The following is a 14568-nucleotide window of genomic DNA, read 5'->3' as shown; positions in this document are numbered from 1 at the left end:
ATTCTCAGGTTCAAGTTTACCTCACTCATGAAATCTCACTTTCTCATAACCCATTCTAGCCTACAGGGTTGTGTGGGGAAAAGTTGGAGGGAGGACTATTATATATAAGCTAACTTGAGTTCCTAAGAAAGACGTGTCATATAAATCTAGCAAACCCATTATGGTGGTGCAGAAATTATCATTTGGTTTGAACCAGGAAAATCCAGATTCATATTAGCTTTGTAAAGCTCTGTAAATGACCTTAGATCAGTTGCCTTCCAAACAGAAATGTGTAAAGATAAAGTTGAGGGACAAATTGCACTAAAAAAGGAAAAGAAAAACCATCCAAGGAAGTCTTTGTCTTTTCTTCCTCATGTATTTCTGGTCTACAATCTCCTTACACTTCGAATCCAAGATACATGTATGACATGCAGTACTGAATCTGGCCAATACCTCTTACATGATTAAATGTACTTATGACTGGGTTATCACTGTCTCCTCCATCACAGCCTTCTGGTTCTCCTCTAACTCTTCGTTTAACTAACGGAGGAGCAAAATTCTTCCCAAATCAGCCTGGTTTGAGTCTGTTATTTCTTCTTTTTAAGGATGGAGTGGTGAAACAGGTTTATAACCTAAATGACATTTTTCCCCAGGCAAGGAACAGATGGAGGGGGTTATTTTAATGCACAAAATGTCAAATAAATTCCAAAGGGAGCCTGTGACTTTTTAGCTGCTGAATCCTCCCCTTTCTTATTCATTGTCGTGCAAAGCAACTTTACCATCTCATGTATCATATGTTGCCATCTTAGTCCAGAATTTCTCAGTAAAATGAATGTGACGTACCATGAGAATTTTGAAGGGTGTTCTATGACTTCGTTGCATTGCACATAAAAGGAAACAGAAATCCTTTTGGCACTGATGGATAAACAACATGTCTCCTGTCCAGATAAAGAAACTTGAGTCACGGCTCAGTAGAACCGAATGTACTGATGAAAATGGCAAATCTTATTCCAGTAATGACACATGGAAAAAAGACCCCTGCACCACATGTGAATGCAAGGTGAGTTTAACATGCTTTTAGGCACACATGTATGCATGTGTTCTTGGCCATTTGTCTCCTGGTGTTTAGTGGATCTTCCTGATAGATTTGTAGAGGGCTGCAACTTTCTGCATTTATCCTCAGGAACTTCTTTTTGCTTGTTTGAAAATGTTATTGTTATCATAGTTTCACAGTATTTGGGCTCTGCCGCATTGACTGCCAAGGAGACAAGCTGCTGCTGTTCAACTGACTATATTGTCTCCTTGCCAAAGGAATTGCTGCCAGAGAATGTAAAATTGGCAAATTGGGCTTCCTGAACAATCTCAACTACTGCTACTTTTTTCTATTTTTCTTAGAAAACTAGAGCAGTTTTCTAGCCCATTTGGCTATGAAGCTATGAAGCTATGAAACTAATTTTTCACACACACACACACACACACACACACACAACAACAACAACAACAACCCAACAAAGAAATAATTTAGCTCACGATGTTCTGTTCTGGCCTGGGGTTACCACACACTTCAATGCCTGAATTTTCTCTTGTCCTTTTAGTGGTGAGTAAAACCAAAATAAATGAATTTGAATCAGAATAAAGTCAGGCAGCTTGCAGAACTTTTACCCTATTAAATTTAACCAATTTTCAAGACAAGCGAATTCTGAATTACTGCCTCTGTATTTTATGTATCCACTTGAGTTTGTTTATTTGAAAGGAAAATCTCTTAAAATTGCAGTCCCGCTCAGAATGACTTGGAAGTAAGTCTTATCAAACCTGGTATGACTCACTTCTAAGAAGACCCCCTTAACAATGCACTGTTTGTCTGTTATTGCACAGTCCTATTTGAAAGTTTGAGACATTCCAGCTGTGGCCTGTATAAAACTCCCTTCCCTATGTGTTTAGCGAGGAGCTTGTGATCCATAAAAATTTACACATTGTGAAATTCGTTTCAAGTTTTTAAAATGCCTTACGCCTTGGAGGCACAGTAGTGCATGTGCTGCTGCAAGAAATTAAAACAACTAGTCCCTGGAAACTTTCTGGAGTCCTGACATCAAGAACATTTAATAACATAATGTTATATCTAGGACTTAATAATGTAAATATTTCAATTTAGGAGATTTAAGTTCATTTTGTTTTGGTGGGGAGCTGCCAAATATGTATATGTTGCTGAGTTCAGAATTTCATCATGCAGCACTTGGTGCTTCTATTCATGCAAATGATTGAAAACTTAGAAAAACCCTCCTGGTTCAGAGCAAAGGCCCATGGAATTAAATATTTTGTCTCACACAGCAGCCTATCAAAGGCATTGAAAAAAATCCAAGCAAAAGAGCATTCAAGTCCTCAGACAAAAGTGCAAAATGTGTTTTTAACAGATTCCTGACTTTTATAAAACCATGAAGTACCCAAAGGAAAAAGCCTCTACAAGATTATCTGCCTGTCTTGTCAAGAGATGGCTAGCAGTCATTGAACAAGCTTGCTTATTAATATGTGTTAGGGTTACAGTTTTATCATCATTGTTATTCCATTTTATACCTTATCTTCCTGGATAATGGCATTTAAGGAACAGAGATCCTTAGTTCTGGACCAGATCTGGAGAACTGGTAGCGGACATTTTGAGTAGTTCGGAGAACGGGTAGTAAAATTTCTGACTGGCCCCGCCCCCATCTATTCTCTGTCTCCCAAGTCCCAGCTGATTGGGAGGAAATGGGGATTTTGCAGTATCCTTCCCCCAGAGTGGGGTGAGAATGGAGATTTTACAGTATCCTTCCCCTGCCACGCCTACCAAGCCATGCCCACAGAACCGGTAGTAAAAAGTTACGAAACCCACCAGTGGTCTCCATGATATATAAATGGAGTAAGATCTCTTTGTCTTTAGAGATTCTGTTTGATCAAAAAATTGATTAATTTCAAGAAAACAGTGACCCACTCTAGTTACAAACAATTACTACATGCAAAGATGTTTCCCAATTTATCAAGCAATATGAAGCTTTCTCCACTTTTTGTTTGCCCATTGATTTGTGCATAAATATTTTCATTCAGAATACAGCAAGCAAATTAATGTTAAAATATTTAGATAGCCTGTACTATATCAGCAATACAGGCCCAAATCCCAAATGTACATTCTTTAGTAATGCACATCTTTATCTTTTCTTTTTGTTCTTTTTTTTTTAAAGTAACTAAATTGTCACTTTACCTTTTCAAATGCAGGTTGGTCAGGTCACCTGTTATGTGGAATCGTGTCCATCACTTGATTGTGCCACACCTGTGAAGCTGAAGGGTATTTGCTGTCCGGTGTGCCTAAAACAAACTGTTAGCAAGGGAAATGCACCCTAAGTCCCAATTGTCACATGTCAAGTCATATTGATATCTGCCGATGGCAAATACAGGTAACAGTAGGCTTTAAACCACAATAGAGAACCAAGATGTTAAAGGAAAATAGCATTCAGATGATGGGGTAACAGTGTAAGAAAAAAATCTATTTTACTTTCTTATCTATTGGAAAACCACAAGGTGAAAGTATTGAAAGGGAATACACAGTGTTAGTCAAGATAATTATATGTTGAAACTTCTCAGGTTCAAGAGACTAAAAACTGGTGCTATTTTTTTAAAGCATTTGTTTAGTTTTTCAAGGCTCCCAGGTTAATTTTTCTTTCTTTGTACACTGGTAGGAAATCAGGTGCCATTGGAAGAAATAAGGTCCACGTAACATAACGCCTGGGTTTACATACTGTATTATGTGGTTCTGTAAACCATGGCTTAGTGCTAGGTGTATTTACAGCCATTATAGCTTAGTGAATGCACCATGGTAAAATCATGGCTTAGTGCAATATATGAACACAGATATTGCCTGCATTCATATATCATTCAACTGATACTTGACCATCTCATACTGAATATACTACAATTGGCTGAATTCAGACAAAGTCAGGTCTGCCATGCCTGGGCTGCAGAACTCTGGAATACCACTAGATGATAGCAAAGGATGTATGAGAAAATAATGTTTGGATTTTTGGATTCCAGTTCCGTGGCACTGAATAATAAACCAAAGCAAATATTTTAGTATGATACAAACACTAGGTCAGACCTAAAAGATACAGGTATTTGACTTAAAAAGCTAATCATGCCAGAATATCATTATCACAATAACACAATCGTACTTTATCTTGCAGTATTAATTCTAATTGAGTCCAAGAATAAAAAAAACACCTTAATTTTGGCATCTGGTTTTTACACCTCTGTAGTATTAAATCTTTCCCTATCCGATGCCTGCATCTATCATCATTTAATTTCCAGTATAATACAGTGTTTCCCAAGTTTGCAAACTTCCATGTTTTTATGAATTTCAGAGTTGGAATTCCTTGGCCAGATTGGCCTTTACTGATCATTCTTGGAGAGGAAGTCCAGACCAATGGAAGTTGACAGGCTTGGAAAATTCAGATAAAATATTCATAAGTTTGTGGTACATCAAGCTTCTGACTCCCCACCACGCCTTACTAGGGGAATGGCTGTAACATAAGCATCAATAACATAATTCACCAGTCTATGTATGCATGACAAAAAAAAGATACTGATGGAAAATAAAAATCATATCATATTCTCCCACTTTTAGCCTTTTGAAAAAAATATGGACTTCTTGGTTTAAAGGGCAATTGCTCAGCTGCTTTACATTTTTCACCTGTGTTAGGTTTCCCTGCTTATTGTGATTGTCTTAGTTGAGATGTTTAGGCTTTCTGTACTTCCATTTCCTATCTAAATTCATTTTCTTACATAGAGTACTGCAAACTTGCTCAAGTGGTCCAAGAAATCTGCCACATCAGAACTTAATTTATAGATGTGAAATAATCCCAGAATTCAAATCTGTCTGGGAACTCTAATCCTTATGATGTGGATATTGTCTGTATTCATTCAATTATAGTATTTGACTTTGCCCGTTATTATCATATCTTCCAAGGCTGAGCCTCCTATTGAAAAAGGATGTGAGGATTGTTTCTTGGGTGACTCATGCTTCATATTAATTCTGGCTCCCATAAATATTCAGCATCTGCTGTTTTAGGCATCCATTATTCATTATTCATTTGCTAACAAGTATATATGGACTCTTATTTTTCCACTTTATATAGTAAAGCCAAATAACCCATATTTGTGCTGAGAAATAAACCATTATGGAAGACTTCTTTATCATAATAAACCTTAGGCACAGAATGATGGCTGAAGGGGTAGGAGGCATTATGCTTTTCTGGAAAATACGTAATAATAGAGAAATTAATCAAACAGGAGTTAAGAACCATCTTGGGAATATTATGTTTGCATATGCCACAATAATTTTTGAAATCCATTATATCTTCTAGCACCTTTCTGACATGTAACATACTTTCACTACTGAGTGCGTTCTGACTTCCCAGAATCCAGTTTTCCTAATAGATTAGGGCTATCAGATCAGCATTTCTTTGTTGCCATTTAGTGGTTATCTGGATTCTAGCATCCCAGATCCAGTAGTGTTAAATATGCTCATGTCCTCTTAGGAAATGCTCCAAGATAGTGTTTTTCAAACTTGGCAAAGTTAGGATGTGTAGACTTCAAGTCCCAGAATTCCCCAGCAAGGAATGAGTTACAGTCAACTTAACGTGGTCAAGATTGAAAACATTGTCATAGAGCAATGATGCCTTAATCAATTGTTCCAGAATTGTTCCAGAATGTCAGGTTCAACAAAATTGCTCTTTGTATGACCTGGATCATTAGATACAGATACAGCTATAGATATTGATAACAGCATTTTTGGCCTGAGTACCAGGAAAATTTAAACTATGATTCTGCAATGTGCTTTCCCCCGATTTGCTAACTCAGAAAATACCTTGAAAATGTGAACATAAAAGCCCCAGTAGGTGAGGGTTTCAAGAAAAGATGATTTGCTGTGGATACAAACATCACACTGGTTAAGTGTACAGTTTTCCAAGAAAAGACATCCTCAAAATTACATCCGCCTTCTGACCTGAATTATTGTATAACCTGAAAATAAATGTCATGCATTCATCAGTATATAAAAGGCACCAACCTTTAATGAAAATGCTGCTAAAGCTCCTCTAAAATACTTTGTGAACAAATGAGATGTACTAAAGCAGTGTGCGTAGAACAGCACCTAAAATCTATTGATCCTAGATTGATGGTTGCATGATTTTGAAATAAAATCTATTAGTATGAAGGAACCAAACATTTCAAAGTCTTTGGTTACATGGCACCTGTTTTCCCTACTTAGTACTTGTGTCAAAATCATGTTTAAACATGTTTGTGAATCTGTATGCCCAGATATGTGTTTTAAGGACTGTTGTTATTATGTCTACATTAATATACCACTGTTTATCTTTATTTTCAATATTGCCTTTTTTTATAACCAGCATGTATTATTACAGTCAGAGAAGAAAAGCTCTCATACCTCATTTGACCGATGTGTTTGTCTTCACGACTGGTTCTTCAGTTCATGATGCAAATCATTAATTTGTAGAATTTAGCTATCTTCTGAAGTGACAATCAGTTTTCAGGGGTGAAAGCGATATCACACAGTTTCAAAAAGAAATTAACCATGGAATTTGTTTAGTAAGTACTCTACCAGCATCTGTTAGTAGCTGCTTTAGAAAAGTATTTTGGGAGTACATAGTAATTGACAAACAAATTTTACAGAACTGTTTAAAGAGTACTATCTTAAATATCTTTACTTAAAAATAAGCCCAAACTTAGTAGGACTTATAACCAGATAAACAGGCACAGGGTGGAACTCGAAAGCAAATTCTTAAATAAAGATTTGATTTTGATGCCCATAAAGTGAAGACATACTTTAAAAAATGTACTTTATTTTAAGGATTACCTCTTAAGCCTTTCAGTTACCTCAGTCAATTCTGAATTTTCACAGTCCAGATCACATTTTTCCTGTAGAGGTTTTCTCTAGAATTCTTTTATATTTGGGCAAATTAACAAATTATGATAGATAACCATAGCTGAAGCACGTTTCTGCAGGTATAAAACAAGTTGAAATCTTAACAAATTACTAATGACCATTTATTTTGGTGCTGCAGCTACACTAAAAAAACAACAACAACAATACCTCAGGTATGTTGCAATACAGGCCTCTGCAAATCTATTCAAACTTAAGTCACATTAAATGTCTGTGTGGGGGATGTCTATACCCAAATAAAGGGGTATAGTATTGTACCATGGTCACTGAAGAGTATATTTTCCAAAGAACTCTGGCTTCCTATATTAAAATAAAACAAATATTTGATCAGTAGGCTATCAGATCTCCATGAAAAAAATCCAGTGAGTCATTGAAGAGAAAGTTTGCAGCCCATTTTTGTTAACACTATAATCAATATTGCTCAAATAGTATGTAAAATGATGTAACTTCCAGCATTTATAGCTAAACAAATAGCAGGAAATGTTTGGTGTTAAACCAGATTAGGAAATAGACCTAATTCTATAATTATCACTTAAATCAAATATTATTAAAAAAAAAATTTTTTTTACATTTTTTGCCAATTAAAAATCCATGTAGCATTTTTGAGACAGTGGCCGATGGCTGAATGATCATTTTTCTCAGTATTTTGTTGGTGGCAATTGTTCCATATTTATTTACTTTGTTAAAATTCCTACCGAAAATAAAATTTGTACTTACTTTCTTGTACTTAATAAATCTACCAAAGAATTGTTTGCACTGTTATGAATGCTTTTCATTTACAATAAACAGGTCACGTTTTTTAAGTTGGAGTCCTGATACATTATTTCAAATGATTTAATCACACCATGAGCTGCACTGGTGAAATACATAGACAGTAACAGAGGCATTGTGGGGAATTCAAATGGCAGGTGTTGCTAACACCATCCAACCTAACCTTTCCTAAATACTGCCCTTATCTACTGTCTGTAAAAAGAACTTACAGCATCAAGACAATGCAAACTACTAGGTTGAGAACAGGAAGATGGGTCACTAGGAGAAAAAGGCTTTTCTGAAACTGAGGCCATTTCCAGAAGTTGCTAGTATAACATTTACATAGCCACACAATTACAATTTTGACCAGCAGTGTTTGCAGCAAGCCACAGAGACACCACAACCACAATACTGACACAATTATTTGAGTATTCAACAGTAAAGGTAAAGGTCTCCCCTGTTCAGTCGGGTCTGACTCTAGGAGGCAGTGTTCAACTCCGTTTCTTGGCCGAGGGAGATAGTGTTGTTGGAAGACAATTTCCGTGATCATGTGGCCAGCATGATTATATGCCAAAGGCGCATTGAATGCTGTTACCATCCAACCAAGGTGGTACCTATTTATCTACTCGTATCTGCATGCTTTTGAACTGCTTAGGTGGGCAGTAGCTGTTTTAACTGTTCTTGCCTTCTGGCAGCTCTGCACATGCGCGCGCTAGGAACAGGCTCCCCCTGTTCCTCTGCCTTTCTGATGTCCGACTCTGGGGGCTCTGGAGTCCGCACATAACTCCCAGATGGCCCTGGCCCCATCTCTGCTTCTGACGCAGAGCCCTCATCCGAGCCTTCACCAGACTCTAGGACTGGCCCATGTTCCTCCCTAGCCTCCTCACTGTCCGACTCTGCTGCCAGCTCCGCAGGCTGTTGGCAGACCACAACAGCAGCTGGGACAAGGAACAGGAGCTTGCACAGTACGTTGCACAGCACGTGGGTCTCAACCCTTTCCAGCTGATAAGCTCAGCGTCTTTAATTGCTGACCCTTTGCACCTCCCTCAATAGGATACCATTGCACAAATGCCACAACTACATAATTTGTGTTCTGACATCTACATAACTTGAGTTCTGACATCGGATGTCTATGTGTACATTGTAACAGTTGTCTGGTGTCACCATGTATATATCATTCGCTCTCCCCATCTCCAAGCACCCATGCACTTCTACTTTCTAGGTTCAAGATATACATGTAAATATAGCTTGAGGCACATTTTCCTGATCAGCTGCCAGGTTATGTGAAAGAATAAGTCTTTATTCCATGGGCTCTTCACTATCTTTCTGATAATGGACTCCTGTTTGAGTGACTATGTTGGTCTATGGAAGCTTAGGTTGGATCTTCATCTATAGATATGCCTTTGTTGTTTCTCCACCACAACAATTTGCCAAGATTTGCGGGGGTTTTCCTTTTATCTTCCCACTCTAGCCTAAAATGTTTGCAACCTTCGTTTTTCATGTAGGTTTCTCATCCAAATATTAAGCAGGGCTAGGATTAATATTTGTATTAACTTTGAGAAGATGGGATAGAAAAACTTGGTTTTTACAAAATGGGATTGTGGTTTTACAAGAGTTCTTTAAGATCTAACCCTAATATCACAATTACTACATGCACAATTAGTCAGCGTCTCAATTTAGAATCTATAAAAGCAGATGATCTTTGCTATTCCAAATATATTCCAAATAAGAACTACCTTTCCATTTTTATATTTTCAACTAATATTATTTATTACAAAGTTCTGGTGAGCCAGTTGTTTTGCACCATTTTGTAAACCAGAAATTAGGACTTTTTTTTTTTTAAATTACTGAACATCCATTAGATGTTATTGTGGAAGACAAGTATCTGCTCTGCTTTGTTTGTACTCTAGGTTAACTAAAATGATTAACTCTCCCTCCCTTTCTCTCTCTTTCCTTCCTGTTTTCTTAAGAGCTCAAGGCAGTAAACATGGGAATTTATCTTGATTTTTTTAAGCCATAACAAGCAGTGGGGGTTGGTTGCATGGAGACAATCAACTAGTGACTTCTATTTTTTTTTTTTAAAAGTAGATTGTCTGCTGTATGTGCTGGGATTTGCTATAGATCTGGCAAAAAAAAAAAAAAAAAAAAAAAAAAACCAAACAGCTTCAAAGCCCCACTTCTGGCTATCTTCAGGATCTGCTGTGACCTTTGGGTATTACTGCTTTTGTTTGTTTTCTTAGCTTCTAAGCTTTCCAAAAAAGAACCTGGTTATCATCATCAACCTTGAGATTCAACATGCTCTCTATTTCAAGGGCCATCCCTGGAAATTCATGTTTCCCTCAAAACTACAAAAAGTACTACAGCAACTTCTAATTTTAAATACTTGTGTTAGACTTCAAAACACTTCTCCCAGGATGTCTTACAACTCTAAATTTTTTACCATTAAAACAGTAAAAATATAGGTAGCAGAACCTGAGGTATTGCATAACATAGGTTCAGTCCCTCTGCAAGGGAAGGTTCAGAAAATCAATTCCACAAACGCTAAAACTACTTTTATTAAGATAGGCTATAACAACAGATTTTTGCAAGTCTGATTTTAATTTACTAAATTAGGAAAGTGCTTCCAAAGTTATTTCTCTCGACTTGGAAAAAAAATATTTCAGCCACTTTGGTCTTGGTAACAGTTTATGCATGCCTTTGCCAAGGTTGTGCTCCATACATTCTTCACCTAGTTAACCCAGTAATATGGCCAAAGGTTTGAGAGAATAAATATCCATTTGTCCAGCGGGGTGAAAAAGATGTCAGCTTGGCCTCATAACTGTGGAAAGGAAGCATGTTGTTCAAGGTGTTGTTTCTGGTATGTATTTGGATGCTTTGCCAAATTTGACCAATGGTGGATGTCTTACCCTGGCTTGTTCTTTACAGATTTGGTTGAGGTGTTCTGCAGAAATACAGCTGTCCTGTCATTCCTCTTCCTGAAGATCTGGATGGAGAATCCCCAAAGCAGAATTTTTCTTGTCAGCATCCTCTCTCATGCTGAGTTCCCTCAGATCTGCCAGATGTACTTCATTGTAATGCAAGCGGACCTGGAACATTACTCATGTGTGTGTCTGGGGAATAAATGCTCGCTAAAAGTCATTAAATCAACATTATAGAATTGGAGAACACAAAGTCATGGTTTATGCTCACCTTTCAGCTGGGTTATTAGCTTAAGCGGAAACCACACCTTCAAACAGAAAGACTCCATTTTGAATACATTTCTGCATTTGGAGCTCTATGTCGAGCAACCAAAAAATCATGTTTATATCTTAATTCTTTGATGATTAATTCCCAAAAGATTTACTGATTCCAAACATGGTAGCTTATTGTTTGAAATGCTTGGGTTAAAGAAAAAGGGGGTGGGGGGAAGAGAGATTTAAAGCACTGTACATGCCATTGAAGAGGAAAATAGTTTATTTTCTTTTTGAGGAAGGAAGAGCAGGCTTTCTTCTTACTTAAAGAGTACTTACTTTTCTGGCAAAGCAGAAAGCGTGAAACAAAACAAAGGAGAGTTGACAGAATTCATTTTTATTATTTATTTAAAAATTGGCTGCTCATCTTAAGCAACTCTGGACAGCTTATTTGTTTATTGATTTAAAAGATTTACGAGGCTGCCCATCTTACTGAGGATGTTTCATTCCTGCAGTCTGGGGGTGTTTAAAAATGCAATGGAAGGCATCACTGCAGTGAGTGAAAGGTCAAGGAAGTTTAAGCAAAAGAAAGAAAATGTAGGGAAATGTGGCTTTCTAGGAAAAGACAAGAAACATTCATTTAAAAACTTCCCACACAGTGGCTCATTCCTTACACCAGGAGGTTTATATTACCTGAATTAATACAGGAGATTGGCTAATTGACCTGTTCTGGTACTGTAATGGAGGGAGGGAGGGAGGGAGAGAGAGAGAGAGAGAGAGAGAGAGAGAGAGAGAGAGAGAGAGAGAGAGAGAGAGAGAGAGAGAGTGTAAATGATAAGAATTAGTTATTTACCATACTTTTAGACTACTCCAGTAGCCTGGCTGCCACTTTCTGTCCCATTGACTGACTCAGAATCATCTCCAAAAGCAACGCCATGTGTTGGCACTAGTTGTGAAGTCAAGGCCTAGCCTCCAGGCTGGTGCCAAGTTCAAGGTGGCTTAGATGAGGGAAATAATTGTTTCTCTTTTGTATATGCATGACAACCAGCAGACTCAAATTATGGGATCCTTGGTGCTCTCTGAACTTGGTTATTTTCTTGCAAATATTTTATTTGCAGGTAACCACATCAGCACTAATATTACCTAGTTGGGTAATGAAACATCTGCAGGAAAACCTCCAAGCTCACCCCCAAGCTAAGAGAGTACTAAGGACCCTGCAATTCAACCCTGAGCTACATCTATTCTCTTCTATCCAGGGCCGGATTTTCCTATAGGCTAACTAGGCTTCAGCCTAGGGCCTCAAGATCAAGAGGGGCCTACACAGTGGTGGGATTCTGGTGGTTCTAGGGGGTTCGGCTGAACCCTTTCTTAAATTGCTGGCTCGCCCGCCCCTCGCCTCCCACCCGCACGGCGCCAGCCTACCGTAGCCAGGGGTAGGCAATTGTGGCTCTTTTACAACCTGTGGCCTTCAACTCCCAGAATTCCTGAGACAGCCAAGGCCACAGGTTGTAAAAGAGCCACAATTGGCCACCCCTTCCCTAGCCTGAGTTCCGCTGCCTGGGATCCACGTGGGCTGCCACGTGGTTCCCCACTGGCTCCGGACGCAAGAGAGCAGGATGGAGAAAGCAGCTTCCACGCCTTTACTCACCCTCACTCTCTGCTCTGTTGGATCGCCTGCCGTTCGCTTACCCCGCCCACTCCCCATCTATTGCTGCCTCCGATGGCTAGAGGAAAAAAAAACCTTCAAATTCTTGCCGCGGGGCTTCAAAGGGCCGCCCTAGAGCCAGTGGTGCAGCCGAACCCTTTGTTAAATTGCTGGCTTGCCCCGCCCCTCCGCACCACTATTTATTTTCAATAAATAGTGGTGGGCGAGGGGCGGGGGAGCCAGCAATTTAACAAAGGGTTTGGTGTTTTTTTTGTAATTTTATTGGCCCACGGAGCTTCAGCATAGGCTAATTGGCCTCCCGGCTCTCAGCTGATTTGTCTCAGCTGTTTTGCTCAGGGCTCTTCTGCTTCCTTGCAAAGAGTGCTGATTTTTTTCCCCCTAGCTATGATGAGAAACAAAACTGAAACTGCTTTGCTGTTGCTGCAAGGTTGGAAAATTAGGCAGGCAGAATTCTTTTCTTTTTCCTCACCAAAAAAGGTAGGTACAAACAATGGGAAATTTAGGGAAAGATTTTAAAACACAAAAGAAAAAAAGCTCTATTTAACTAGGGAATTGTAATAATTGAGATACTATTAATTGTATATTGTGTTGAAAGCAGAAATGGTTAAGTTGTGGTTTGGAGGAATATATGGGGGAAATTATTTGGTTTATTATTATTGGTAAATATAATTAATTGATTTGTAAGAAATTGGATTGCATGGAAATAATTGGAATATTCATGTTCATATTGATTAATATACAAAAAAGGTTATATAACTAATTGATTTATATTAAAATGTTGAATTTATATTAAACAACTAATATTACATAATTAACCAATGTGAGGATGGATAAAAAAATAGATGACAATGGGAAGGGGTATAATATAGAATAGAAGGGAAAAATTGAATTTGATTAAGATTAGAGATGAGGATGAAGGGTAATATTGGTTTTTTACAAAAATAGATGAGGAATAAATATCGCAAAAAGGAAATATAGAAATTGTAAATTTAATTGAAATGACTAAACACTGTTTAAATTTGTGAACCGGCCAAATACTCTGTTCAAAGAAAATACATTGTATGTTTGTATGTGTGTTTCTAATTATTGTTATTTATTCATATTTGTTCTCTTTTATTCTTTAAAATTTAACAATTCATTCTTTATCTTAATATCTTTATATTTGTTTGGGGTTGCCTTTCTTCCCTTTCATCTTTTTTATTGTACAGCAATCTTTCTCCTCAAACCTACCACCTCTCTCTTTTCTTTCCTTCTTACTTTCTCTTCCTCCCCCTCTTCTTCTCCTCCCTACTTCCTCTTCCTTTCTCCTTCTCCTCCTCTCTTCCTCCCTCTCTTACCCTCCCTCCTACTCTAATTTCCCTTCCCTTCCTTCATCCCTCTCTATTGCTGTATCCTTTTATGCATATGGACTACTCAGAGGGCTGAAAAAGTTATTTCTGACTGGTCCTCGCACTTTTGACCAGTCCTCGAACTTACGACTGTCCTCACATTTTACATTTTTGCCCTATCTTGTCACCATGGTGAAGAGAAGCAGTTGTGAAATGAGTGACATGGTTGTTAAGAAAGCTGCACGGACATAAATGTGGGGATGGTCATAAGTGTGAGGACCGGTCAAAAGTGCGAGGCCCAGTCAGAAATGACTTTTTTCAGCCCTCTGGGTAGTCGTTTTGTGCATATGGACTACTCAGAGGGCTGAAAAAGTTATTTTTGACTGGTCCTCGCACTTTTGACCAGTCCTCGAACTTACGACTGTCCTCACATTTTACGTTTTTGCCCTATCTTGTCACCATGGTGAAGAGAAGCAGTTGTGAAATGAGTGACATGGTTGTTAAGAAAGCTGCACAGGCATAAATGTGAGGATGGTCATAAGTGTGAGGACCGGTCAAAAGTGCGAGGCCCAGTCAGAAATGACTTTTTTCAGCCCTCTGAAAAAAGTCTATGCACATAGCCATGCCCACCCGGTCACATGACGAGCTACCCACGCCTACACAGTCACGTGACCAGCTAGCCACGCCCAT

General features: G+C 38.3%; 1 protein-coding gene across 1 annotated transcript in view; it reads left to right on the top strand.

Moving 5' to 3' along the window:
- PXDN (peroxidasin) overlaps positions 1 to 3677 on the top strand; it is an 87550-nt gene extending 83873 nt beyond the window's left edge. Inside the window, exons 22-23 of the mRNA XM_070955067.1 lie at positions 926 to 1039; positions 3226 to 3677. Of these exons, the coding sequence (XP_070811168.1) occupies positions 926 to 1039; positions 3226 to 3351 (240 nt within the window). The 3' untranslated portion in view covers positions 3352 to 3677. The remainder of the gene's footprint in view (positions 1 to 925; positions 1040 to 3225) is intronic.
- Positions 3678 to 14568: the final 10891 nt, after the last annotated feature.

This window comes from Pituophis catenifer, unplaced genomic scaffold, assembly GCF_029215685.1.
Source record: "Pituophis catenifer annectens isolate HBS135680 unplaced genomic scaffold, rPitCat1.0.hap2 SCAF_1, whole genome shotgun sequence".
NCBI lineage: Eukaryota > Metazoa > Chordata > Lepidosauria > Squamata > Colubridae > Pituophis > Pituophis catenifer.
Note: the sequence above shows the minus strand (reverse complement) of the source record. Positions and strands in the feature narration are given on the sequence as shown.